At 51.5% G+C, this 27,756-nt stretch overlaps 2 protein-coding genes across 3 annotated transcripts; both read left to right on the top strand.

Moving 5' to 3' along the window:
- The first annotated feature begins 82 nt into the window (after nucleotides 1-82).
- TEN1 (TEN1 subunit of CST complex) lies at nucleotides 83-23,141 on the top strand. The gene is made up of 4 exons (XM_004593047.2): nucleotides 83-215; nucleotides 14,116-14,237; nucleotides 16,269-16,426; nucleotides 23,005-23,141. Exons 2-4 carry the CDS (start codon nucleotides 14,149-14,151, stop codon nucleotides 23,124-23,126), a joined length of 369 nt encoding a protein of 122 aa, XP_004593104.1. The 5' UTR covers nucleotides 83-215; nucleotides 14,116-14,148; the 3' UTR covers nucleotides 23,127-23,141.
- Nucleotides 23,142-23,183: 42 nt separating this feature from the next.
- Nucleotides 23,184-27,702, top strand: CDK3 (cyclin dependent kinase 3). Of its 2 annotated transcripts, XM_058675658.1 has the most exons (8): nucleotides 23,184-23,449; nucleotides 23,996-24,121; nucleotides 24,627-24,704; nucleotides 24,796-24,916; nucleotides 25,001-25,171; nucleotides 25,254-25,355; nucleotides 26,153-26,356; nucleotides 27,064-27,702. In XM_058675658.1, exons 2-8 carry the CDS (start codon nucleotides 24,006-24,008, stop codon nucleotides 27,187-27,189), a joined length of 918 nt encoding a protein of 305 aa, XP_058531641.1. In that variant the 5' UTR covers nucleotides 23,184-23,449; nucleotides 23,996-24,005; the 3' UTR covers nucleotides 27,190-27,702. The 2 variants fall into 2 exon arrangements, with proteins under 2 accessions (XP_058531641.1, XP_004593103.2); XM_004593046.2 differs by lacking the exon at nucleotides 23,184-23,449 and having other exon boundaries at nucleotides 23,975-24,121.
- Nucleotides 27,703-27,756: the final 54 nt, after the last annotated feature.

The following is a 27,756-nucleotide window of genomic DNA, read 5'->3' as shown; positions in this document are numbered from 1 at the left end:
TGCCCCGCGGACCCTCGGCGCCTGAGCTGCCGGCCGAGCGGCACACGAAGGCCCGAGCCCCCAGCCCGCGGAGACCCTGCCCGGCCACCGGCGACTCCCGAGGGGCGGACACCGGCCAAGAGAGAGTCAAGGAATCTTCGCACTGAGGGGGCGTTGAGCGCTTCCGGCGTCCCCTGTCAGGTGACCCCGCGGGACTGACAGAACCTGAAGCCCAGGTCAGCGGGGCCACGGAGGGGGCGGGGCTGCGCCTGCGCCATGGCACTCGGCTGCCCCACACTTCCTGGTCGCATCGCCGTGGCGTCGCCGGAAGTCAGGGGGTTAGGGAGACCTTGTTGTGAAGGGGAAAGGGTGTACAGGTTCCCCGTAATGAACTGTGGTCAGTTTGAAAAGCACACTAGTACTAATGCCCTTGGCCGACTGACTTGCTTATTTATTTATTACTAGGAAGTGTACTGGGAATAGGGTAAGCTTACCTTGGACGTCAAGTGTAAGGGAGCTCCAAAAGTACGTGTTTTCATGCAGACATCTTAAAAAAAATAATGTCAAAGAAGATTTACAATGAACAAAGTAAGGTTTTAAAGATTTTTTGAAGTTCCGGGTCTGTTCTGGAGCCGGGCGTTTTGCTGTTTGAATACTTCTCAAACCTCAAAGTGTAGTTTCGCTTGGTTTCCTGGAATGATTTCATCTCCAAAGCTGCTACTGTCCTTGTAGTCAGCATAACCTGATGATAAGATAAAACTACCTGGGACTTTATCTGTGTCTCGGAGGGGAGGGGCAGGGCAGAGATGGGAGAGTGTCGGGGTCTTCCGTCCCGCAGAAGAATTCACCCGACACTCCAGGTTCTATATCTTGAGGCACTTTATTCTTCCAACCAGTCCGTTTCCCAGCCAGTCGACTCGACTTCTCCCTTTTCCTCCCGTTAGTCTCTGCTTCATTTCCCCAACCTCCTCATCACCCCTAGTCTTCTGTCTGTCCGTCCGTCCGTCCGTCCCAGTCGTACTCTGTCCTCTGTCTCAGTCCGTCCGTCCGTCTGTCTCCGTCTTCCTGTCCTGGCCCCTTTCTTCCTGAAACCCCCACCGCTAAATACAATCCTAGTCCAATCAGCTTAAAGGTCACCGATGCACGCGGCAGGCACGCCAATCATGGCTCTGATCACGCGTAGCACACGCGCTAAGCATGCAGCTACAGGCCAATCAGAAGGCACTTCCTAAAACCTGTGTACCACCAAGCTCTGGAGGGAGGAGAGGTCTCAGCGCCATCTTAGGGCACACGTGCAGTGCTCCCGACATCTCCCCCTTTTTGTTTTAATAAACAAAGGACCGTGCCTGTCTTAGGTGTTCCGAGTTAGGGCTCTCCTTCCCTGTCATGGGCTAACCGCGTGGCTGTGAACGCGGCGCCTGTCTTAGGTTGGTAAAGCCTTATCAGATACTTACCCGTCTTTGACTACCGGTCCAGCATGTTCAGCCATACTTCCGGGGATTCTCTGTTGAGAAGCACTAGCACTGCCCGAACAAACTTCCCAATAATATAGCCATCCTAAAAATACTTGATGAACAACCAGATACAACTGTAAAGCTAAATCATTAAAAATGTGCATTCTAAAATTTAAACCCTCACAACTCCATGGATGTGTACAACATTTTGACACAACAGAAGTTTACTACATTTGGCAATAATCTTCATCCAATCACCCTGATTAACTGTCTCCACAAAATGGGAGATAAATCCGTTGGCATTCTTGAGGCCTCGTAAGAATACCAAGAGATACTAGAATTGGAAAATTTTGAATTGTTGGATACCTTTTTAAGGATGACTAAAAATATCTGAAAAAAGGTTTTTGCTATTAATATAACACATTATAGATTAAACTTCGTTATTGACGTGAAATCATCACTCAAATACCTTTAAAACAAAACAAAATCTTTACCAATTTGAAGCAATAAGAAGTTTGATAACCAGCCGAAAACACAAAAATTATTTTAAACTATAAAAATGCTTTATATATAATAAATACCACATTAATTTAACTTATACCTAGAAATAATTTAATAATGAGTCAAAATTTACTTCTATAACAAATTATTTGCGATAAAATTTCACATTTTTTAAAATATCACAATTGAAACCCCCAAAATCTCAAGAGACTTGTCTTGTATTACCCCTTGAACTCCAAATTTCCAAAATTGCCAAGGGCCATGGATATGCAGATTAAGCTAGCCTGCACAACAAAAGACCTTCCAAAGTAAAATCTGCAAGCCCAGAGGACAAGTTCTGCAAAATTTTTTTTCTTGACTTTTTCTTTCTGATCATACTATAAAGATATTTAAAAGGTGGAAAACCAGGCAACTGAAAACTTAGGGTCAGGTAATGGAGATCTGGATTAATCAAAAAGCAACCACCTGTCAGCAATATAAGGCCTAACAAAATCAGCATCTCAAGAACTGCTATCAGAGCAAAGCATTTAGCCAAGCTTTTAATGGGTGGAGGATCCTCAGAAGACTTACTTCCAGAGGCCTCTTCTGACTCACTTAACAATCCCTGCCGCAGGTGCTGCATGTGCACCGTGGAGGACAAATTCCCCATGGCTCTAACTTTTTTCTAGTCACTAACCGTGAACCTTCTTGTCGCATAACTGCGAGCTTTCTCTCTTGTCGCACACCGCGAGCTTTTCGTGCACATTCCCGCTTTTGCGGCTCCCTGAGAAATAAATCTCAGTTGAAAATTAATTCCCGCTGTTCAGCGGCTCCCTGAGCGTTCTGCTCAGCTGCTTACCTTATTCCCGCTTTTGCGGCTTACTGGCTAAATTGGATCCGAGTCACGGCACCAGTTGTCGGGGTCTTCCGTCCCGCAGAAGAATTCACCCGACACTCCAGGTTCTATATCTTGAGGCACTTTATTCTTCCAACCAGTCCGTTTCCCAGCCAGTCGACTCGACTTCTCCCTTTTCCTCCCGTTAGTCTCTGCTTCATTTCCCCAACCTCCTCGTCACCCCTAGTCTTCTGTCTGTCCGTCTGTCCGTCCCAGTCGTACTCTGTCCTCTGTCTCAGTCCGTCCGTCCGTCTGTCTCCGTCTTCCTGTCCTGGCCCCTTTCTTCCTGAAACCCCCACTGCTAAATACAATCCTAGTCCAATCAGCTTAAAGGTCACCGATGCACGCGGCAGGCACGCCAATCATGGCTCTGATCACGCGTAGCACACGCGCTAAGCATGCAGCTACAGGCCAATCAGAAGGCACTTCCTAAAACCTGTGTACTGCCAAGCTCCGGAGGGAGGAGAGGTCTCAGCGCCATCTTAGGGCACACGTGCAGTGCTCCCGACATCCATGGCTCTGATCACGCGTAGCACAAGCGCTAAGCATGCAGCTACAGGCCAATCAGAAGGCACTTCCTAAAACCTGTGTACTGCCAAGCTCCGGAGGGAGGAGAGGTCTCAGCGCCATCTTAGGGCACACGTGCAGTGCTCCCGACAGGAGAGGAATACCAAGTTTGGCTTAAGGTCAGTGTTCCACTCTGAAGTTTACATTAGTCACAACCCCGATTTTGTGCAAACACCCAGGCAAGTTTCCTCTGTATAGAGATTGAGGCGATCATGTCCTGCGACATCCTATCTGGGTTTGATTCAGCTCCAGCTGCTGGAGCCAGCTCCCTGCTAAGACAAACCCTGGACGGCTGTGGTTGACAACTCATGTGATTGGGTTCTTGCTGTCCACATGAGAGACCATGGGCTGGCTGGGCCGTGTGTCTGCTGTATCTGCCTCTGTACTACTCATTTAAAAAGGGGGGGAGGAAAAGAAAAACTAATCAAAGTGAGGCAGTTGAATAACCGGTGCAGTAGAGAATGCAATTTGAGATGGAGTGGAGTGAACACGGAAGACCTGGTTGAGGGGACAGTGTTTGAACTAGGACCAGAATGACAGGAAACCAGCCAAGCCCAGGGCTGGGAAAACTTGTTCAAGTCTATGGAGAAGCCAGTGGGCAGGGCTGAGATCAAGTGAACTGGGAAGGCGGGGTGGCAGGCAGAGGCCAGCAGGCGCAGACAGGCCCAGCTAGAGAACTCGGTTCTAATCACGATCATGAGAAGCCTTCCACAGACTTTTAACAGAAAGTTCTGTGATCTGCCTTGCATTTTGAAATGTCTCATGGTGGAATAAGACAATGGACCTTTTTCATAACTGTCTACAGGGTTCACATGATCAACACTGACACCTCTACCTACTCTACCACCACAGTGATTTTAGGCAAATCTCATGCTATGTCCAAAATACTTTCTTTTTTTAAAGATGTATTTATATTTGTTGGAAAGGCAGATATACAGAGAGGAGGAGAGACAGAAAGGAAGATCTTCCCTCTGATTATTCACGCCCCAAGTGACGACAATGGGTGATGCTATGCCAATCTGAAGCCAGGAGCCAGGAACCTCCTCCAGGTCTCCCACGTGGGTGCAGGGTCCCAAGGCTTTGAACCATCCTCGACTGCTTTCCCAGGCCACAAGCAGGGAGCTGGATGGGAAGTGGAGCTGCCGGGATTAGAACCTGCGCCCATATGGGATTCCGGCATATTCAAGGCAAGAACTTCAGCCGCTAGGCCACCGCGCTGGGCACCACAAATACTTTCACTGTGTATCTCCAAAATATTTATTTTTTCCATTGGAAAGTCAGATATACAGAGAGGAGGAGAGACAAAGGTCTTCCTTCTGTTGATTCACTCTCCAAATGGCTGCAACGGCTGGAGCTGAGCCAATCTGAAGCCAAGAGGCTGGAGCCTCTTCTGGGTCTCCCACGCGGGTGCAGGGTCCCAAGGCTTTGGGCCGTCCTTGACTGCTTTCCCAGGTCACAAGCAGGGAGCTGGATGGGAAGCATGGCCGCCGGGATTAGAACTGGCACCCATATAGGATCCTGACTCATACAAGACGAGGACCTTAGCCACTAAGCTACCTCACTGAGCCTCTCCAAAATATTTTTTTAAAATATTTTTATTTTTTTATTGGAAAGTCAGATTTATAGAGAGAAGGAGCAACAGAAAGATCTTCTGTCCGGTGGTTCACTCTCCGACTGACCGCATTGACCAGAGCTGAGCCAATCTGAAACCAGGAACCTGGAGCTTCCTCTGGGTCTTACACATTAGTATAGGGTCTCAAGGCATTGGGCCATCCTCCACTGCTCCCCCAGGCCACAATAGGGAGCTGGATGGGAACTGGAGCAGCCAGAACTTGAACCAGTACCCATATGGGATCCTGGCAAGGTGAGGAAAGGCAGATATACAGAGAGGATTTAACCACTAGGCTCCCACACCAGGCCCTCTAAACAATTTTTTGTTGAATGTCTCAGTATCCTAACATTGAGAAATGTTAGCAAAAATTCTTGAATGTCATCACAAACCCAGCTTACAGTAAAGTTTCCCCAGTGTTATAAATGTGTTGATTTTGTAAAAAGCAGAGTTATAGAGAGAAATGGAGGTTGAGATCTTCCCTCCACTGGTTCCTTTCACAAATGATCGCAACAGCCTGGTGAAAGGCAAGGACTCCCTCTGGGTCCCCCACATGGGTGCCAGGGACCCAAATGCTTGGGCTATCCTTTGCTGCTTTCCCAGGTCGATTAGCAGGGAGCTGGGTTGGATGAGGAGTAGCAGAGACCTAAACCAGTGCTCATAGAGGATGCTGATCCTTGCATATGGTAGCTTATCCCACTGTGCCACACACACAAATAAATGAACTACGGTTGCTTTGTTCAAATTTGAGTCCGTACAGGGTCAACACTTCGCGATTGGAAAATATGGATTTTTCTTAAGGTCTCTGTTTTCCCCGTGCATCAAAACTAGCTCATTGTGCTGTGAAATTCACCTTGGTCTGGATGTGGACTTTACCGTTCTAGGGTTACCTGTAACATCTTCCTGGGCTTCGGTATGTTTTGGAAGCTGTTGGTTAGAGAGGGAGGCTTGAGTCCACAAAGATTTGAGGTTTACAATGTCACTCTTGTTGTTGAGAGGAACAAGCGTAGCAGCAGTCACACCTGCTTTGTGGCACAGTGGGGTTTAGCTGGCACCGGGACGCCAGTATCCCCTCTTGGAGCGCCAGTTCAAATCCCGGCTGTTCCACTTCTATCTGCCTTCCTACAAGTGGGCCTGGGGATACAGCTGATAATGGCTCAAGTAAATGGACCCCCATCGTCCACCTGGGAGATTTGGAGGGTGCTCCTGACTCCTGGCTTCCCAGCCCAGCCCTTGTGCCATCTGGGAAGGGAACCAGTACAGGGACATCTCTCAGTCATTCTGACTTTCAAATAAACTAAATGATCTGTATTTTTAAAAGGAATGAGTCCTTTGTTTGAGTAGATGAAAGGCAGGTGCTTCCTTTATGATGAGGTGGGATTGGAGGTTGTATTTAAAAGCACAGGTCTTGGTTCTGATCCAAGGGCCTGTTTCTCCTCCCTCCCAAGGACCCAACTAAATGGAAGGAGTCTCAGCAAGTCCTTGGAAGCTGGGAAACAGGGCATGCCCACAGGGTGAGTGGAGATGGGAAACCACCCCTGAAAGTGCTGGGCAGTATGGCTGGACACCTGTGTTGCTGTGATTGGAAAGACAGGGCTGTGTGTTTGCAGGGTGAAGGGCTCAGGAGATGAGGAAGTTTCGTTGTGGTGCCTTTGTATCTGATCTCACGTTTCTTCTAGCTTTAATCCTTCAACTGTATCCAAGTTTTATTCCATCCTGTAACACTTCGGTTTACTGTGTTTTTAAAATTGTATTTATTTGAAAGGCAGAGAGAAACAGAGAGAGCTCTTCCACCTGCTGGTTTAAGCCCCATCTGCTGACATCAGCCAGGGCTGGGCCAGGTGAAAGCCAGTGGCCCAAAACTCAATCTGGATCTCCCACGTGAGCAGCAGAGTCCCCAGTCCTTGAGCTTTGCCTGCTGCCTCTCAGGGAGTGCCTGGATCAGTCACTCCTCTGGGACTCAAGCCCAGCCGCTTGGATATCAATGCAGGTACACCAGCCACTGCGCAAGACACCTGCTCCCACTGGGGTTTGCGTGGCTTTTGCTCTTCAGTTTTTCTCTCCCGATCTATTTGGGAACAATATGTCAGGGGTTTGGACCCCTACATGAATGGTTTTCTTCCCCTTTCTCTAATTTTTTCTCTCTCAGGACTTTTCCATCTGTGTTGGAGAGATCTTATTGATATCTTCCCATTTTAAATTAATTTGTTTAACCATTATCTTAAATTTGTAAAAGCATTTTTTGGCTATAATAAATATCCTGTTTTCAGAATGTATACTCTGTGTTTTTAAGATTTATTTATTTTAATGCAAAGGCAAATTTATAGAAAAACGACAGCAAGATCTTCCCTCCACTGTTACACTTCCCAGATGGCCACAATTGCTGCAGCTGAGCTGATCTGAAGCCAGGAGCCAGGAGCTTCTTACGGGTCTCCCACACAGGTGCAGGGACCCATCCTCAACTGCTTTCCCAGGACATAAGCAGGGTGCTGGGTGGGAAATGGAGCACCGAAACACAAACCAGAGTCCATTTCTGATCCCAGCACTTGCAAGCGAAGGATTAGCAAACTGGGCTATTGTGCTGGCCCCATGTACCCTATGTTATGGGACAAAATATTGCCAATTCTAGAATAAAAACTATAACCCAGCATAAGCTTTCAACTAAATGGTTATGACTTTGTCCTTCAACATTCTTAATGAAATGGTGACTGAGTGGGTGCAGCAGTAAGTAGAATAGGCTTGGATAAAGAAACTAGAGTTAGTGATTTTTGTCTTTTTTATTATTTTTTGATATAATTTCAAACATATGCAAAATTTAAAAAATAGGGGCCAGTGCTGTAGCACTTCAGGTCAGGTTGCTGCCTGCGATTCCTGCATCCTGCCTGAGTCCCTGCTGCTCCACTTTTAATTTAGCTCCCTGGGCCTGGCGCAGTGGCATAGCGGCTAAAGTCCTCACCTTGAACGCACCGGGATCCCATATGGGCACCAGTTCTAATCCTGGCAGTTCCACTTCCCATCCAGCTCCCTGCCTGTGGCCTGGGAAAGCAGTTGAGGACGGCCCAAAGCCTTGGGACCCTGAACCCACGTCTGAGATCTGAAGGAATTTCCTGGCTCCTGGCATCGGATCTGCGCAGCACCGGCTGTTGCGCTCACTTGGGGAGTGAATCATTGGATGGAAGATCTTCCTCTCTGTCTCTCCTCCTCTCTGTATATCTGACTCTGTAATAAAAGTAAATAAATCTTTTTTAAAAATTCAATGCATGGCAAAGCTTCTCAGATCACCTAAACACAGATACATTAAAGAAAACAATAATTTAGCTCCCTGCAGATGTCCCTGGGAAAGCAACCAAAAGACGGCCCAAGTCCTTGGGTCTCTGCACCCATGTGGCAAAACAGATGGAGCTCCAGCCTGCTGCTGGAGGTGGCCAGTCCTCGCCACCGCAGCTGTTTGGGAAGTGAACCAGCAGATAGAAGATTGATCTTTCTCTGTGTGTGTGTATGTGTGTGCTTCAAATGAATAAATCTTTAAGTAATAATAATTTCAAACATACACAAGAATTGCAAGAATGGGGCAGGCATTGTGGTTCAGTGGGTTAAGCTACTGCCACCAACACCAACATCCTGTATGGGCACTCATTCATGTCCTGGCTGCTCCACCTGCAGCCCAGCTCCCTCATGGATCACCCGGGAAGGCAGCTGAGGATGGCTCAGGAGCTTGGGCCGCTACACCCATGTAAGAGACCCGGAGAGAGATGTGAGTTCCTGGTTTTGGGCTGACCCAGCCCTGGCCATTGTGGCCATTTGGAAAGTGAGCCAGCAGATCTAAGATCTCTCACTAGGTGTCTTTGTAACTCTACCTTTCAAATAAATAAATAAATCTTTAAACACACACACACACACACACACACACACACACACACACTCAGATTGCAAGAAGAGATGATAGTATGGAGAGACCTTCGACCCATTGTTAATGTTTGGCCATGAGTGCTGTCTCTTCCTCATGCCAGTCTGTTGGTTTGCTTTTCCCAAAAACCATTCGGGAACATAGTGCCCAAGTCCTTCTGGCCCTTCACTCGCAAGTACTTCGCTCTGTTTTCTTGGAAGCAAACATGCTTTACAGGACCGTTACCGGTTTAGGATTTTAACGATTATATGATGTTATTACTTGATCAGCAGTCTTTTCCCCCATTTTATAATTATCCACCCTTAATCTACCCTTATCCTTCTCCTTAATGCCCATTCTTCCTCCCAGTCCGAGACCCAATCTGAGATCAGTCATCTCCTGCAGTTGTGTTAATATCCTAGGGATGACGTCCGGGGAGTGTGCCGCAAACCAGAGTGACTTCAGCGGCAGAAATGTGTCGGCTGTCAGTGCTGAAAGAGACAACGCTGAGGTGCCAGCAGCTGGCGCCTGCCAGTCCTGGCTTCCCGGGTGGTCTGTTGGCAGTGCTAGGCACAGCACATGTTGCCTTGTGTCCAAGCCACACTGTGTCTGCCATGTTCTTCACGTGGCCTTCTCCCTGTGCACTTGTCTGTGTCCGTGTCCAACTGTCCCCCTTGTCCACCCACAGGACCTTCTTGGGTGTGCACATGCTGGCCTTCGCCGAATCCCTGTGTGCAGGAACATCACGTGCTGAGGGCTGCCGGGGAACCACCATGCAACCTGTCACTGCTGTCCTGTTTCCTGACCTCTGCTGCTGGAGCAGTTTCTTTGTCCCCTGTGACCTTGACTTGAAGGATGCCTGCCAGATGTAGAGTGTCCCTCTGTTGGCATTTGTCTCATGTTTCTTCACGAGCAGATTCAGAGGCTACATCTTTGGCAGGAGTCCCCCAGGACCACGCACCCTTCTCACAGCATCACATGGGGTGGGCTGGGGGTTGCTGTGTTTCTGGTTTCCCCTTTCCCCGGAGTCCTCCCCACCTGGGAAGTGACTCCTTTTCTCTGTTTGGTTAAGCAGTATGTGGGACAAAGGGCGAGACCTGTTCCTCTTTTTACTTTGGCATCCGTGGATGACTTATTAGATCCTATGTACTCTGGTGATTGCAAAAAATTGAACAGCATGATCAAACAATCCTTTTTTTTTTTTAAAGATTTGTTTTATTTTTATTACAAAGTCAGATATACTGAGAGGAGGAGAGATAGAAAGGAAGTGGAGCTGCCAGGATTAGAACCAGCGGCCATATGGGATCAAGGCAAGGACCTTAGCCACTAGGCCATGCTGCCGAGCCCAATCCTTTTGTTTTGTTACTGAAGCATTTATTTTGTTGAGATGACATCCAAATATGCAGTAATCCTCGTGTAACAGAACTTACAGAAGTCAAAATGCAGCTCAAAATGCGCTGTAACTCGACTCTTCTTGTGATAGATTCATGGTGCCACACACGTCAGCAAATGCAGTTTTTAAACAGAATTAATGAATCTCACTCTTACAGAGATGTATCCTCCCCAAAGAGTTGATCCTACTGTATGATAATTTTAACAATAAGTATAAAATTAGTGACAGATATACTTAGTACTTTACTGTATATTTGGTACTTGGGAGTGACAGAATTACCCTTTTTTTTTTTTAACAGAAGGCTCACTCCATTTTAAAAGAAATTTTTAAAGGTTTACTTATTTTTATTGGAAAGTCAGATAAATATAGAGAGGAGAGACAGAGAGAAAGATCTTCCACCCAATGATTCACTCCCCAAGCGACTTCAACAACTGGTGCTGTGCCGACCCGGAGCCAGGAGCCAGCAGCCTTCTCCGGGTCTCCGACGTGGGTGCAGGGTCCCAAGGCTTTGGGCCGTCCTCCACTGCTTTCCCAGGCCACAAGCAGGGAGCTGGATGGGAAGTGGAGCTGCTGGAACTAGAACTGGCGGCCATATGTGATCCCGGTGCATTCAAGGGGATGACTTTAGCTGCTAGGCCACTGCGCCAGGCCCAAGCTTTTTATTTTGTTAAGATTTATTTATTTTTATTGGAGAGGCAGATATAAAGAGAGGAGCAAACATAGAAAGATCTTCGTTCTGTTGATTCACTCCCCAAGCGGCCACAATGGATTCACTCCCCAAGCGGCCACAATGGCTGGAGCTGAGCCATCCGAAGCCAGGAGCCAGGAACCTCTTCCGGGTTTCGCACGTGGGTGCGGGTCCCAAGGCTTTGGGTCGTCCTCGACTGCTTTCCCAGGCCACAAACAGGCAGCTGGATGGGAAGCAAGGTTGCTAGGATTAAAAACGACACCAGTGTGGGATCCTGGCACGTGCAAGGTGAGGACTTTAGCTGCTAGGCTACCATGTTGGGCCAAACAGAATTACCTTTACAAAGATTCTAGAAGAATCTAGAAGAATCTAGTGGTTAAGGTGGCTACACCTCCCACAGAAGTGTCTGGACTCGCTCTAGCTCTTCAGGTCTAGCTCCTAATCCCAGCTTCCCAGACCACAGGCAGGGAGCTGGATGGGAAGTGGAGCAGCCGGGACACTAACTGGTGCCCTTGTGGGATCCTGGTGCTTGCAGGCAGGGAATTAGGTTGCTGAGCTGCCACACTGGTCCCAATAATTGAGTTCTTTTTTTTTTTGAAAGATTTATTCATTTTTCTATTACAGTCAGATATACACAGAGGAGGAGAGACAGAGAGGTAGATCTTCCGTCCGATGATTCACTCCCCAAGTGAGCCGCAACGGGCTGGTGCACGCCGATCCGAAGCCGGGAACCTGGAACCTCTTCCAGGTCTCCCACACAGGTGCAGGGTCCCAATGCATTGGGCTGTCCTCAACTGCTTTCCCAGGCCACAGGCAGGGAGCTGGATGGGAAGTGGAGCTGCAGGGATTAGAACCGGCGCCCATTGGGATCCCGGGGTGCGTTCAAGGCGAGGACTTTAGCCGCTAGGCCATGCTGCCGGGCCCAGTAATTGAGTTCTTACAACCCACATAGGAGGCTTGCAGTGTGTTCCTGGCTCCCAGTTTTGGTCCCACCTTTTGAACCTTGCCCCAGTTCCAGCTCACCCTCGTTATTGTGGCATTTGGAGAGTAAACCAGCACGGGGAGCTCTGTCTCTGTCTTCCAAATAAATGCATATTTAAAAGATTATGAAGCTAAAGATTAAAAATATATATTATAAATAAACTTCTTAAAACATGTATGTATGTATATATATTTATTTGCTATATATTTGGAAGGCAGGGATGGAGATCGTCCATCTGTTAGTCCACTACCCAGCATCCTCCACTGGGCCAGACCTGGGCAGGAGCTGGGAGCTAAAGCTGGGTCTTCTGTGTAGGTGGCAGGGCTCCGACTGCCTGGACCATCCACTGCTGCCTCCCGGGGTATGCACTGGTGGGAAGCTGGAAGGGAAGCGGAGCCAAGCCTGGAACCTGAGCACCGTGACCTGGGCACCATGTGGGCCAAGCCATGTCACAGCCACACCTGCTTGCTAGCATCCCTGCCAGGCTGACTAGGGTCATTCTTGGTGACCCTAAACGAGTGCCACTGTCCTTTGGTTGATTTTGGGTGTTGTCTCTCTCGCTTTGGGTGTTGATTCTGTTTCTGGATTTTGTCATGCCGAGAGGCAGTTTGGGGGTTCTCTCATTGCTGCGTCTGGTCCCTGGCCGCAGTGAGGCACACCAGCCTGCAGGGACCAGCAGGTGACTGTGCCCCCGCCAGACCAGTTCATGGCACATTGTCTTGAAACACTCTGGTGCGCTGACCTGCAACTCAGACGATGACCTCCCCCTAGAGAATGATAAAGCCACTTGAGCATGACTCGCACTGGCCTGTCCAGCTGTGCCATCTGGTTTCTGCAGGGGTGTTGGGGTACCAAAGAGACCAATCACCTGAGTTAATGCCTGCACTGTGTGTCCTGACAGACAGCTGGTGGTCACGAATCAGCATTCTTATGTCATGGACCACTAACTTGTGAATCCTCACTGTCTACAGCTCCAGCCTCCCATATTCCAAATGCTTCAACCAGAAATGTTTCCATTTTTTAAAAACTTTAGAATATTTGCATATGCGTATTGGGGTACCTTAGGATGAGACCCAAGTCTAAACATGAAATTATGTTATTTCCCATGCACCTTGTATACATAGATTGAACGTAATTTTATACAATATTGTTAGTGTGTCTTTTTTTTCTGTTAAAAATTTTTTAAAGATTTATTTATTTTTATTACAAAGTCAAATATACAGAGAGGAGGAGAGATAGAGAGGAAGATCTTCCATCCGATGGTTCACTCCCCAAGTAAATGCAACAGCCGGTGCTGTGCTGGTCCAAAGCCAGGAGCCAGGAACTTCCTCTAGGTCTCCCATGCAGGTGCAGGATCCCAAAGCTTTGGGCCGACCTCAACTGATTTCCCAGGCCACAGGCAGGGAGCTGGATGGAAATTGGAGCTGCTGGGATTAGAACCGACACCCATATGGGATCCGGTGCGTTCAAGGAGAGGACTTTAGCCGCTAGACCACGCCGCCGGGCCCCTGTTAAAATTTTCTTACTGGGCCCAGCACAATGCCTCAGTGGCTAAATCCTCACCTTGCATGCACCAGGATCCCATATAGGCACCGATTTGTGTCCCAGCTGCTCCACTTCCTTTCCAGCTTCCTGCTTGTGGCCTGGGAAAGCAGTCGAGGACGGCCTTTGGACCCTGACTCTTGTAGGAGCCCTGGAAGAAGCTCCTAGCTCCTGGATTTAGATTGCCTCAGCTCTGGCTGCTGCGGTCACTTGAGGACTGAACCAGCAGACAGAAGATCTTTCTGTCTCTCCTCTGTAAATCTGCCTTTCCAATAACAATAATATTTTTTAAAAAGATAGTAAAATTTTCTTAGTTTATTTTTTATTTATTCGAAAGGCAGACAGAAGAAATCTATCTGCTGGTTTACTCCCTGAATGCTGGCTACAGCTGGGCCTGCGCCAGTCTGACACCAGGATCCAGGAACTCAATCGAGGTGTCCCTGGGGTGGCGGGGACCCAGTGGCCTGGGCCATCACTACAGGTGGCAGCAGGACCACATTATTCTGTTGTTTTGAGATTCATGAACACTTCTATAGAAAAACCTTTTTGATTTGAAAACTCTAGACCTGGTCTTGAAGATGTTATTGCCCCTCTGCGTCAGCTGTCTGATCTCTGTCCTGTGGTCTGCTTGGTTTTTCAGGAATCTTCGTTGCTCTGGTGACAGGAGCCAGCAATGCTGCCCAAGCCGGGCGTCTATTACTTCCCCTGGGAGGTCAGTGCCGGCCACCTCCCTGATGGCAGCACACTGAGGACATTCGGCAGGTGAGACTGTCGTGTAGTCACAGGTGGCGGTGAGCTGGGATGTGAACATTGCACTGTCTGCCCCCCACCAAAAAAAATGAAAATAGTTACTACAGGGCCCAGCACGGTACCGTAGCGTAGTGGTTAAAGTCCTTGCCTTGAATGCGCCGGAATACATATGGGCACCGGTTGTAATCATGGCAGCACTGCTTCCCATCCTACTCCCTGTGGCCTGGGAAAGCAGTCGAGAATGGCCCAAAGCTTTGGGACCCTGTGCCCACCTGGGAGATCTGGAGGAAATTCCTGGCTCCTGGCTTTGGATTGACTCAGCTCTAGCTGTTGCAGCGCTCGGGGAGTGGACCATCGGATGGAAGATCTTCCTCTCTGTCTCTCCTTTCTGTGTATCTGACTTTCCAATATAAATAATTAATAAATGATGCTAAAAAATACCTGTTACAAAAAATGTAAATAATCCACATGGGTGCAAAGATTTTCAACAAAGATGTTGATATATTTTGATGGGAAAATTTCAACGAGTGGTATTGGAAATGCTGTATTATTTGGTGAGTGGAAGAATTACCTTGGGCTCAGTGGCTAAATTCTCACCTTGTATGTGCCGGGATCCCTTAAGGGTGCCTGTTTGTGTCCCAGTTGCTCCACTTCCCATCCAGCTCCCTGCTGGTGGCCTGGGAAAGCAGCAGAGGACGGCCCAAAGCCTTGGGACCCTGCACCCAAACGGGAGACCCAGAGAGGGCTCCTAGATCCTGGCTTCGATCAGCTCAGCTCCAGCTGTTGCAACCATTTGGGGAGTGAATCAGTGGGTAGGAGGTATTTCTCTCTGTCTGTCTTTCTCTCTCTGTAAATCTGCCTTTCCAATAAAAATAAATCAATCTGTGTAAGAGTTCAAGAAAATTTTGTGAGACTCCAAGGTGAGTGAAATGATTTTAATGTCCAGTTAGGCGTCCATCTCTTGCCATGAACAGGAAGAGTGTTGAACAGAATAAGTGTGGGGTCCCAGCATGGTAGCCTAGTGGCCGAAGTCGTCGTCTTGCATACACCAGGATCCCATATGGGAACCGGTTCTAATCCCACAGCCCCACTTCCCATCCAGCTCCATGCTTGTGGCCTGGGAAAGCAGTGGAGGACGGCCCAAAGCCTTGGGACCCCTGCACCTGCGTGGGAGACCAGGAAGAGGCTCCTCGCTTCGGATCGGCACAGCACCAGTTGCTGAGGTCGCTTGGGGAGTGAATCAACAGACGGTAGATCGTTCTCTGTGTCTCTCCTCCTCTCTGTATATGTGACTTTGCATATAATAAAATACATCTTTTTTTAAGAAAGGAAATTGAATGCATAGGCTTGAGATCCTGGTCCTGTCAGTTAAATGCAGACAGTGGTAAAACAGCATGCCTCAACAGCGTGTCTCCCGTCAATCCTAAACCTCCAACATGCCTCTGGTATTTCAGGAAGCAGGAGCTTTTGCTCCTAACAGGATGCAGGGGTTTTTTTTGGAGATTCCAGACCTCCAGGAGTACAGTCACCTTACAGTTAACTCTTTCAAATTTTTAAAAAATAAAAAGGCAGTTCCCTTCTGCTCTGTGTGTAGACTAAACAGTTTTTTCTTTTTTCTATTGTTATATTTTTTTCCCTTTGATCAGATTAGGGCCAAATACTTTGCCATGGGTATATTGACCTCCCAAAAATTTTTTTTAACTTTTTTTTATTTTACAAAGTTGATCAGTGTTGTGTTTGAAAGGTAGAGAGAGATTCAGATGCTGAGTGAGATCCTCCGTCCACCAGCTCACCTGCTGAGTCCCCGCCACAGCTGGAGCAGGGCCAGGCCAAAGGCAAGAGACCTGTGCTCAAGCCCGCTTTCCCACACAGGGGACATAAGCCATCGCCGCTGCCGCCAGGGTGGGCATTCGCAGGAAGCTGGACTTGAAAGTAGAACCAGCACTGAAGCCCAGGGAGTCCCAAACAGGGATTTGGGACAGTCCTCCTCAGACCTGTTCAAGCCTGAGGCTGTGAAATGGCCTTTCTCTCTCTGCACTGCAGGCTGTGCGCCTACAAGATGTCCGAGTCCAGAGTGACGCTGACAGCTCTGCATGAATCCCAGCAGCATGAGGTTCTGGTCTGTAGCAAGCTGGTGGAGCCCTTCCACGCCCAGCTGGGCTCACTCTACATCGTCCTGGGCGAGCTGGAGCATCAGGCAGGTAAGCTATCTGAGGGATGTCACACCTGCCCAGGCAGGGATGCTATCCGAGGGATTCCATGAGGGGTCGACCTGCCTCCTGATGCAAGGGCAGCCACTCAGGTTAGATTGCCTCCCAGATCGGCCCTGAGACTCAAGGCCTCTTGGTTCTTACGGTGGACCTACCAGGCAGAGAGGAGCCATGCAGCCATGGGAAAGAGAGGGACAGAGGGAAGCCGCCCTTTTCCCAAGGCCTGCAAGCACCCCGGCCTGAGGAGGGGTGCTTGGGATGTTGGAGTCGGCCGAGCCACCCATGACCAGTCACGTTGCTTGTCTCCAAGAGGAGAAGGCCAAGACTCAGAGAGGGTTAGGTTGCGGGACTAGCCAGGTGGTTGGGCGTGAAGGCCAGAGCAAGGTGAGGAATGAAAGCACCCTATGGGTGCCAGGTCACAGTGCCTAGTTTGAGTCCCGGCTCCACTTCCAATCCCAGCTTCCAGCTAATGCTTACCCTGGTGCTCGTGGGATGGACCTAAATGGAGTCCCCGGCTGCTGACTCTGGCCTGGTCCAGCCCTAACCCTAACCCTTCAGCTTTTTGGGAGTGAATCACCAAGTGGAAGGGAGATCTCTGTATGACCTTCAAAGACAATCAATAACTGTTCAACCAGAAATCACTGTAATCCTACCCAGAAGTAATCACCACAGTTAGTAATTTGGGCGTGTTAGCTCTCTGTACTTGTTTCTGTTACATTTCTGTTTCATTTCGTTTCTTTTGAAAAAGAAATATCTATTTTATTTGTTTGAAAGGCAGAATGAGGCCCAGCGTGACAGCATAGTGGTTTAAGTCCTCGCCTTGCACGCGCTGGGATCCCATATGGGCGCTGGTTCTAATCCCGGCAGCTCCACTTCCCATCCAGCTCCCTGCTTGTGGCCTGAGAAAGCAGTCGAGGACGGCCCAAAGCCTTGGGATCCTATACCCGCGTGGGAGACCCGGAAGAGGTTCCAGGCTCCTGGCTTCAGACTGGCTCAGCTCCAGCCATTGTGGTTGCTTGGGGGTGAACCATCGGACGAAAGATCTTCCTCTCTATCTCTCCTGTTTGTATATCCGCCTTTCCAATTAAAAAAAATCTTAAAAACAAAACGAAAGGCAGAATGATCACAAGAGAAAGATTTTCTCTCTGCAGGTTAACTATCCACATGGCTGTAACCTCCAAGGCTGGGCCAGGCAGAAGTCAGAGACCACAGGCTCCATCCTAGTGGCCCGCTGTGGTGGCAGAGCCCCATCTTCTACACTATCACACCGGGCCCCATCCTGCCTTTCAGACAAATAAAATAGATATTTCTTTTTTAAAAGAAATAAAATGAAACAGAAATGAACGTCCCAGGCATGTTCACGGGAACCTGGATAAGACAAGGAGCAGCTGGGATTCGAACTTGCATTGTGATATAGAATGCCAGTGTCACAGTAGGTGGTTTGCTTCACTGTGCCACAATGCCAGCCCCTCATTTTTCCTTCACATAACTGATCACCATACTGTCTGTTATATCCAGTTGTTCTGGCTTATCTTCACTCCAAGTTTTTAGTAGGTATAACATTTAGCAGCCTTAGAATGTCTCGTAAGCTCCTTGTACATCCCAACCTGCTCAGGAGTTGGGTCTTGGCTTGATTCTGTTATCTACTCTTGCACATATATTGTAGTTATGGGTTAAAGTCCTATGGTCAATTCAGCCAGAACAAAATTTTGTAGCCACTAAAAATGGTGTTTTTTTATTTAATTTATTTATTTTTAAAGATTTATTTTATTTTTATTGGAAAGTCAGATATACAGAGAGGAGGAAAGACAGAGAGGAAGATCTTCTGTCTGATGATTCACTCCCCAGTGGCTGCAGCAGCCAGAGCTGAGCCGATCTGAAGCCAGGAGCCAACAGCCTTCTGCAGGTCTCCCATGTGGGTACAGGGTCCCAAGGCTTCAGGCCGTCCTCAACTGCTTTCCCAGGCCACCAGCAGGGAGCTGGATGGGAAATGGAGCAACCAGGATTAGAACCAGTGCCCATATGGGATCCTGGTGCATGCAAGGGGAGGACTTTAGCCACTAGGCTACCATGCCAGACCCAAGACTGCACCATTTTACAAAAGGAACTTATGCGTCCCCATGGGTATCTGTGAAAGGGAGGACCTGATGCCAGTCTCCCCACCAATACCCAGACTTTTATAGACATGTGGAAGTTGAGCGATTATTTATCAAAATCCTCCTAGTAACTGTTTCAGCGGGGTGGGATTTCTATGTGTCCCAAGTGCTGTCTCAACTGCTTCCTCAGATATCTACCTATTCCTGAGGGAAGCTTCTCTTTTTTTCTTTAAGGATTTATTGCATGTGCTTGAAAGGCGAAAGTCTTATGTCCATTAGGTCACTCTCCAGATGGCTCACTAACTGGGGTTAGGTTAAGCCAAAGGCAGGAGCCAGGAGATTCTAAGTCTCTCCAGCAGTTGGCCCATCCTCTACCACTTTCCCAAGTGTATTAGCAGGGAGCTGGATTGGCAGTGGGGCAGCCGGGACTCATACCCTTGTCCACACAGTATGCCAGCGCTGCAGGTGATGGCTATAACCTCTTTTTTTTTTATTTTTTTAAACGATTTATTTATTTTTATTACAGAGTCAGATATACAGAGAGGAGAGACAGAGAGGAAGATCTTCCATCCAATGATTTACTCCCCAAGTGAGCGCAACGGGCTGGTGCGCGCCGATCCGAAGCCGGGAACCAGGCGCTTCTTCTGGGTCTCCCACGCGGGTGCAGGGTCCCAAGGCTTTGGGCCGTCCTCAACTGCTTTCCCAGGCCACAAGCAGGGAGCTGGATGGGAAGTGGAGCTGCCAAGATTAGAACCGGAGCCCATATGGGATCCTGGCGCGTTCAAGGCGAGGACTTTAGCCACTAGGCCACGCCGCCAGGCCAGATGGCTGTAACCTCTTGTGCCATGGTGCTGGTCCCCAGGGGAAGGTTGTTTAGGAGAAATGATGAAATGTGCAAGGCTGCAGTTTTTCAAGAATGAGTAATGAATCCGGGCAGGGATCACCCTGGCTACTGAGCTGATTAGGTAAGACTGACCGAATGTGACCTACCTGGCAGCTGGCCTGAACCCTAAACCTCACAAACAGGGCAGCAGCTGCACGCGGTGTGCCTGTGAGGTGACGCAGGATAAGGGCACAAAGCAGAGCTCTTGAATGCCCTGCTGAAAACCCCTGGCCTGCAGCTAGCGTATTACAGCACTGGCTGCTCCGTCTTTTTTACTTTGCCCCTAAAACATGCTTTTCCTTGATACTGGATCATTCACGTGTATCAGTCTGCGGCTGGCCCAGGAGGAATTAAAAAAACTGATAAGGGGGGAGGGGCAGGACATGGGCCCTGACCTTTACCTAGAGAGAGAGGACATCAGGTAGGTGTAATTTAACCTCTGGACCAAGTCTTAAGTCCTTTGGGGACACAAATGCCAGTTAGACACGGATCCCGCCCTGGGGCCAAGCTGACAGTGCCAGGGACACGGGAGAGGCCACTGTAACTCATTGCACATGAACAAGCTAAGACCAAAACCGGGAAGAGATGCAGGTGGGGGCCTGATACCTGCTGGACGGCAGCTTCCATCCAGGACTTGGGGCTCCCTCGCACCCCCTCCATGTGCCCTGACTCCAGCAGGTGGCTGCTGGGGGGCAGCTTCCATCCAGGTGTTGGGGCTCCCTCGCACCCCCTCCATGTGCCCTGACTCCAGCAGATGGCTGCTGGGGGGCAGCTTCCATCCAGGTGTTGGGGCTCCCTCGCACCCCCTCCATGTGCCCTGACTCCAGCAGATGGCTGCTGGGGGGCAGCTTCCATCCAGGTGTTGGGGCTCCCTCGCACCTCCTCCATGTGCCCTGACTCTAGCAGGTGGCTGCCCTTGTGCTCTCATCACTGGTCTCACTGGTTCTCACCCATTTCCTGTCCTCAGAGACCCCCATTGCGTGTCCGCCAGCAGCTTGGTGGCTGTTGGTGCCTCTGTGCTAAGCTCTTGCGTTCTCTGGGGCTTCCTTGCTATGTGGATTTCCCCCATTGTAGCGCCTCTCACCTGCACCCCATTCAGACTCCCGAACCATGCACACCTCAGAAAACTCATAGGTGGGGCCCAAACCTGCTAGCTCCTTGAATCCTCTCTGCCTCTCTGCTGCCAGCCAGTTACGCCACCTGTCACCTCTGCCCCACTTCTGCCTCCCACGCCCACAGCTGCACCTTGAACTTGATCTTTCAGCACTGCCCCACCTCTCTTCCTGCCTGTCCCCTCACCTCCCCACACTGACCTCTGACCTCCCAGAACCCCACGTGCCTGGACTCGCCCTCACGATCCTTGGAGGCACTTTCTTCCAATAGCTGTCACCCTTGCTTCAATCATGTCCTCTTTTCTTCCTTCCTTCCTGTTTTGCTTTGTAATTTATTTGCAAGGCAGTTACAGAGAGGGAGAGACAGAGTTCTTCCCCGTTTTTTTTTTTATTACAGCCAGATATACACAGAGGAGGAGAGACAGAGAGGAAGATCTTCCGTCTGATGATTCACTCCCCAAGTGAGCCGCAACGGCCAGTGCTGTGCCGATCCGAAGCTGGGAACCAGGAACCTCTTCCAGGTCTCCCACGCGGGTGCAGTGTCCCAATGCATTGGGCCGTCCTCGACTGCTTTCCCAGGCCACAAGCAGGGAGTTGGATGGGAAGTGGAGCTGCCGGGATTAGAACCGGCGTCCATATGGGATCCCGGGGCTTTCAAGGCGAGGACTTTAGCCGCTAGGCCACGCCGCCGGGCCCGAGTTCTTCCCCCCCTGTTGAATCACTCCCTAAATAGCCCCAGCATCCAGAGCTGGGCCAGGCCGAAGCCAAGAGCCAGGAACTGCACCTGGATCTCGCGCGTGCGCACCGGGTGTCCAAGCGCTCTGCTTTATCAGATGCATTGGCAGACAGCTTGATCCTAAGAGGAGCAGCCACACTAGAACTGGTGCTCCTAAGGGATGTTGGCATCTCAGGGGGCAGCTTCGCCATCCAGCCCCAACTTCAGTGCTTGTGCTTCTCAAGGCCCAGCCTTCCTCCTCCCTAGTCAGACCTTTGGGTGCAAAAGACCCCTACTGCTTCGTGGATTCGGGGGAAAACAATGCTGTGGATTCAGAGTGTCCCATCTCCTCAGGCCCCGCTACCTCGCAGCCCCTCCACGGGTCCTGCTCAGCCCTCACAGGCACAGCCACGGCTACCACGGATACTCACCCGCCACAGAGACCCCCTGCTTCTTCCCCTGTGCCGCTCCACTGGGGTCTCGGTATAGGAGGTGAGGTCCCTGCTGCCTGAGGGGTCTGCCCTGCCGCATAGGGCTTTGTTCTCTTTTGCCCGTGTCCTCCACCCCCTCCCTCTTCCAGTCTGAAGCGTTCCTCCCAGCACACACTTGCTGGGGCCGCAGCATTCCATCCCACCCTTCTCTCCCACTGAAGTCTCAGCCTGCCACATGCCCACTACCTTTCGCCCCGAACCCCTTCTTCTTTGTCCCAGGCTTCTGGCAAGAAGGAATTTCCCGTATCTGTCTACCCGCTGGGCTGGTCATGCCACTGCAGCTGGCCCAAGCTGCCCCTGTGATTGCTGTGTCTCTCTAGGGGAAGATCTTCTGTCCGATGATTCACCCCCAAGCGACCGCAATGGCTGGTGCTGTGCCAAGTTTGAAGCCAGGAGCCAGGAACTTTCTCTGGGTCTCCCACGCAGGTGCAGGGTCCCAAAGTATTGGGCCGTCCTCAACTGCTTTCCCAGGCCACAAGCAGGGAGCTGGATGGGAAGTGGAGCTGCCAGGATTAGAACTGGCGCCCATATGGGATCTCGGTGCGTTCAAGGCAAGGACTTTAGCCACTAGGCCACGCCGCCAGACCCCCTTCTGCTTTCACAAACAGCAGATGACTCCAAAACACAATTGCCAGCTGTACCACCAGGAAAGAAAATGTTCTCTCGATGCTTCCTAAACATTCCACATAGGGTTCTCTGTTAGGAATTTATTATTATTGTTATTATTTTCATAGCTCCAACCACAAATCAGAGCTCTTGATTTGGTCCTTGTCCCCACCTCCACTGTACACCCCCATGTTGTCCTGAACCCCCGGCAGCTGCCCCGTGAAAACCTTTCAGGGCCACAGGCAGCCATGAAGTGGACAGCACACTGTTTTATGGACACCAGGGCAGCCTCACTCATCTCCCAGCCCTGGGCCTTGTAGATAGCCAGCAAGTGGCTTCTGTCCTGTTGAGTCCCTCAGGCTGCACTCTCTCAGAGCAGCATTGGAAGGACAGCAGGATAGCCCATGGCTTCACTCAAGGACCTGGGAGCAGGCAGGACAGGAGGGGATGACAAGAAAGCAAGTTCTGGAGGCACTTGCCGGGCTGAGCCCTGGACGTCTCTGCTATCCACACCAGCTGGGCTGACAGACTCTCCTCTGCGTGCCAGGTCCCCACGGAGACAGTGCAAGCACCTCACTGGCCGTCCTCCTGGTCCGCGTTCCCCCACTGTCGGAACTTAGGAGCTGGCCCAGGTCAAGCAAGCTTCATGGTGCTTGTGTCTTGCAGATGGCAGTGCCGTGGTGAAGGCCCGGGTGCTGACCTGCGTGGAGGGCCTGAATCTGCCCCTACTGGAACAAGCCATCCGCGAGCAGAGGGAGTACCAGCAAGAGAGACTCAGTGGCCACTAGGCTGTGGCTGTCTCCCCTCCCCCAGCTCACCCCATTGGAGGGGATCCCTTGCCCCGCCATGTTTGTTATTGTGGTAGAAATGACAGCCTGTAGAGCAGCCTCAAGATGTGACACCCAGAGCCTGCAGGGGACCACACTTTGCAGGACTGGGACCAAGTCTCCTGTGGGCTTCTGGAAACTTCCAGAAGCTCCTTGTGAAAAATAAAGGCCCCCAGAGGGCGTGACCTCCCAGTGCGTGTGTGGTGCAGTCCCGGCTGAGTCCAGAAGGGGCGCCACGGAACAGCCAGCGCTTCTGACAGGCTGCAGCCTGCTCCGGTTTTCTGGTGACTTCTGGACTGGGGATGTGAGGAGAGGGTGCTGGGGGACCCAGGAGCTGAGGCAGGGGGCTGGGGACGCGGGGTAGCCACCCTGCCAAGTTCTTCCCTCACAGGAGGCTAAGCGTCACCAAACGGGCCGGCCCTGGCCTCGGACCCTGAGCCTCAAGGCGGGTGTCTGGCTTTCAGAAGCCCTTCCTGACCCTTGACCTCTGCCCCAAGTGGCCCTTGCCCCCCTCGCAGGTGGCCTAGGGCCTTGAAAGCCCCGGTCCTGGCTGGGCAGGTGCAGGGGCTGGGGCAGGACAAGTTTGGGCCCTCTCGCATTTGGCAGCCAGGCCCTGAGAACGCGAGGCCTAGGGGTCCTGGCTCGGGCTGAGTAGAAGCAGTGTCCAGGCCAGCTCCAGGGCAGGATGGGCTGGGAGCAAATGGGATGGGAAGCCAGGCAGCCCAGGCAGGGGCTGGGCAGGGTGTTGCTGACTGGAAGCCGGAGGGAACCGGCTGAGGGGCCGGGGGTAGAGCGCCAACGTGGGGGGACGCCGGCTCTTTCCCGGACAGCTCTGTGGTCATGGACGTGTTCCAGAAGGTTGAGAAGATCGGAGAGGGCACCTACGGGGTGGTGTACAAGGCCCAGAACAAGGAGACGGGCCAGCTCGTGGCTCTCAAAAAGATCAGGCTGGATCTGTGAGTCCTGGGGCAGCCCCCGTCACCCCTCCTTGAGTGGCCACGCCAGGGCTCCTCTCAACTGCTGGTGCCACACAGCTGTCCCGGGGGGCGGGTAACCCCTCATCCGGGCTCACCCCGACTCCCTGCCCGGTCTTCGTCAGGCTCTGTGGAGACTGGTCGGAAAATCCATGGATATGGGACTGAAGCATCAATTTTTTCAGGGGGGTGGGCAGAAATTTTTCTTAAAAAGCAGATACTCAAGGACTCCTTAATGAGTTTCTAGAAACAGTGCATGATGAAAACACCAAGCACATGTTTCACATGTATTTTTTGCACCAAGAGACTCATCTCTTGACCCCACTCCCCTAAACTTTTTGAAGTGTCTCAGGGAGCAAGGGTTCCCTCCCCCCACCTCCTGCCACCCAGGGGACAGTTCACCCGCATGGACACAAGGGCTGCAGAAGTGGAGCCCCCCTCACCCAGGGCAGTGCCCCATCTCATGGCCGTGCCCTCTGTCCTGCAGGGAGACAGAGGGGGTCCCCAGCACGGCCATCAGGGAGATCTCACTGCTCAAAGAGCTGAAACACCCCAACATTGTCAGGTGAGCTGGTGACAGAGGAGGCAGGGAAGCTGGGGCGCCCCCAGTCTGCCACCACCTGCTGACTGGCAACTCTCCCATCCCCACCCCCCAGACTGCTAGACGTGGTACACAATGACAAGAAGCTGTATCTGGTGTTTGAATTCGTCAGCCAGGACTTGAAGAAGTACATGGACTCCACGCCGGCCTCCAAGCTGCCCATGCACCTCGTCAAGGTACGGGGCTGGAGGGAAGCAGGCACCAGCCCCTCCCCGTCCACTCAGCTGACCCCCACACACATTCTCTCTCTTACTGGGCAGAGCTACCTGTCGCAGTTGCTGCAAGGGGTGAATTTCTGCCACTCCCACCGGGTCATCCACCGGGACCTGAAGCCGCAGAACCTGCTCATCAGCGAGCTGGGTGCCATCAAGCTGGCTGACTTCGGCCTGGCCCGGGCCTTTGGCGTGCCCCTGCGCACCTACACCCACGAGGTATGGCCGGGCACGGGCAAGAGGTGGCTGCTGGCAGAGGTCGCCCCCGACCTGCACCGAACCCCTCACCCCGTGCCCACAGGTGGTGACCCTGTGGTACCGTGCCCCCGAGATCCTCCTGGGCTGCAAGTTCTATTCCACGGCCGTGGACATCTGGAGTATCGGCTGCATCTTTGCTGAGATGGTACAGAGAACCGGGCAGGCCTGGATGGGGGCAGCTGTGGGTCGGGGTGGGCTCACAGATGCCAGGGACAGGGTTACAGAGAGGGATGTGCAGAGAGAGAGAAAATATCTTCCATTTACCAGTTCACTCCCCAAATGGCCACCAAGGCCAGAGCTGGGCCAGTCTGGAACCAGAAGCCAGGAGCTTCATTCAGATGTCCCATGTGGGTGCAGGGCCCCAAGCTCTTAGACTGTTTTCTGCTGCTTTTTCTCAGGAGCATTAGCAAGGAGCTAGAGGGGAAGTGAAGCAACTGGGATATAAACTGTTGCCCATATGGGATGCTGGCACCACAGGCAGAAGTTTGGCTTGCTCTGCCCCAGCACTGGCCCCAGGATTTTTGGAGTGTTTCTCTCTTTTTTTTTTTTTTAAGATTTATTTATTTTTATTGGAAAGGCAGATCTACAGAGAGGAGGAGAGACAGAGAGGAAGGTCTTCCGTTCGATGGTTCACTCCCCAAGTGGTCGCAACTGCTGGAGCTGAGCCAATCCGAAGCCAGGAATCCAGATCCAATTCCAAGTCTCCCATGCGGGTGCAGGGTCCCAAGCCACAGGCAGGGAGCAGATGGGAAGTGGGGCTGCTGGGATTAGAACCGGCGTCCATATGGATCCCGGGGCATTCAGGGCAAGGACTTTAACCACTACGCTATCGCACCGGGCCCTGGAGTGTTTCTGACCTCAGCTTCCTGGATCCAGCAGTGCTTGACCATCTGTGCTGGATTCTGGAGACAAAGTGCTGGGAGGGCTTGCTCTCCTTTCCAGGTGACTCGCAAAGCTTTGTTCCCCGGGGACTCTGAGATTGACCAGCTTTTCCGCATCTTTCGCACCCTGGGGACTCCGAGCGAGGCCATGTGGCCAGGCGTCACCCAGCTACCCGACTATAAAGGCAGCTTCCCCCAGTGGGCCGGGAAGGGGCTGGAAGAAGTCGTCCCCAGCCTGGAGCCTGAGGGCAAGGACCTGCTCATGGTAGGTGTGGGCAGATCCGGCAGGCCCCTGTGCCTGCACGCCCCAGCTCCCCCTCTAATCTCCTTCGGTCGCCAGTTCCTGGTACTGCCTCCTGGCTCGCCCTGGTGCACAGCTGCCTGCCTCTGTGTGTACTGAGGCAGTCCCTGGCCAGGGCGCCTCACCCAGGATGGGCTCAGCATTCGTGTCTGCTTTTATTTGTTCTTGAAATATGGATTGATTTGGAAAGCAGAGTGACAAGGAGAGACAGATTTTCCATCTGCTGGTCCGCTCCCCAAAAGTTTACAACAGCCAGGAGCCAGGAAGCTTTGCTCTTCCACTTGGACCCTCCTTTACAGGCGCATTCCTAGGGACCTGGATCTGAACGGGAACTCTAGCTGGCACTCTGCTGTGGAATGTGGTGGCTTAACCTCCATGCCCAGCCGCCCACGCCTCTCCTGCTCGTTAAACCCTGCTCTACCTCGAGGCGGGCCCTGTGCAGGCAGGGCCTGCCTGCTGTCACAGGCAGAGGGCAGTCGAAGTCGGGTGGTGGCCGCTGACTCACGGGGCTGGGTTGCAGCTGACCTTGCCGCCACACTTCTCTGGGAGGGTCCACAGGCAATAGAGAGCTAAGCCCAGGGTTGGGAGCTGGGGGCATGGGGATCTGGGTGGTGGTACCTCCTTGATCCTCGCCATGCCCAACCCGTCCGTGAACCTGCCTTCTTTCCCAGCAACTCTTGCAGTATGACCCCAACCAGAGGATCTCAGCCAAGACTGCCCTGGCCCACCCCTACTTCTCATCTGCCGAGCCCTCGTCAGCGTCCCGCCAGTGTGTGCCAGAGCGGTTCTACCCCTGAGGCTCAGCGTTGGGACTCCCGGCACCCCTGCCTCCCCACTGCAGGCAGGTACAGAGAGCTCAGGCATTTGATGTCAGTCATGGCAGACCTGAGTCTGAGTTAGGCCCCCACCAGCAGGTTCCAAATTGTTCCAAATTGTTTATTGAGTTGGACATGAGCGCTTCATGACCAGTGATGGGTGGAAGGGTGGGGATGGGGGTGTCTGTTAGTGATGTAGTCCCCAGTGCCCCAACAGCCAGGTGCCCATGGCTGTGGACAGAGTCCTCCCCCATGCCCCTTGACCCTGTGCTGGCCTGCAGCTCATGCAGCGCCAAGCCTGGGAAAGGGTGCCCCCTGCTGGTCTCTCTTTGGATTTCACAGGTTTGGGGAGCAGGGTTGAGTTCAGAGTTACAAGTTAAACAGAGGGGGTGAGACAGAAGTTGGGGACAGCATAGCTGCTCTCAGTGGTGTCAGCTCACCTAAGATCCGCCAATGTTGGTTTGCCCATCTTGACCCCTGAGTAAAACCTGATGTGCTACCAAGTGTTCTGGATTCTTCTGTCTGGCATGAGGAATTGGTAGAGGACCC

Source organism: Ochotona princeps, chromosome 17 (genome assembly GCF_030435755.1).
Source record: "Ochotona princeps isolate mOchPri1 chromosome 17, mOchPri1.hap1, whole genome shotgun sequence".
NCBI classification, from domain to species: Eukaryota; Metazoa; Chordata; class Mammalia; order Lagomorpha; family Ochotonidae; genus Ochotona; species Ochotona princeps.
This window is presented reverse-complemented; position numbering and strand designations above follow the sequence as displayed.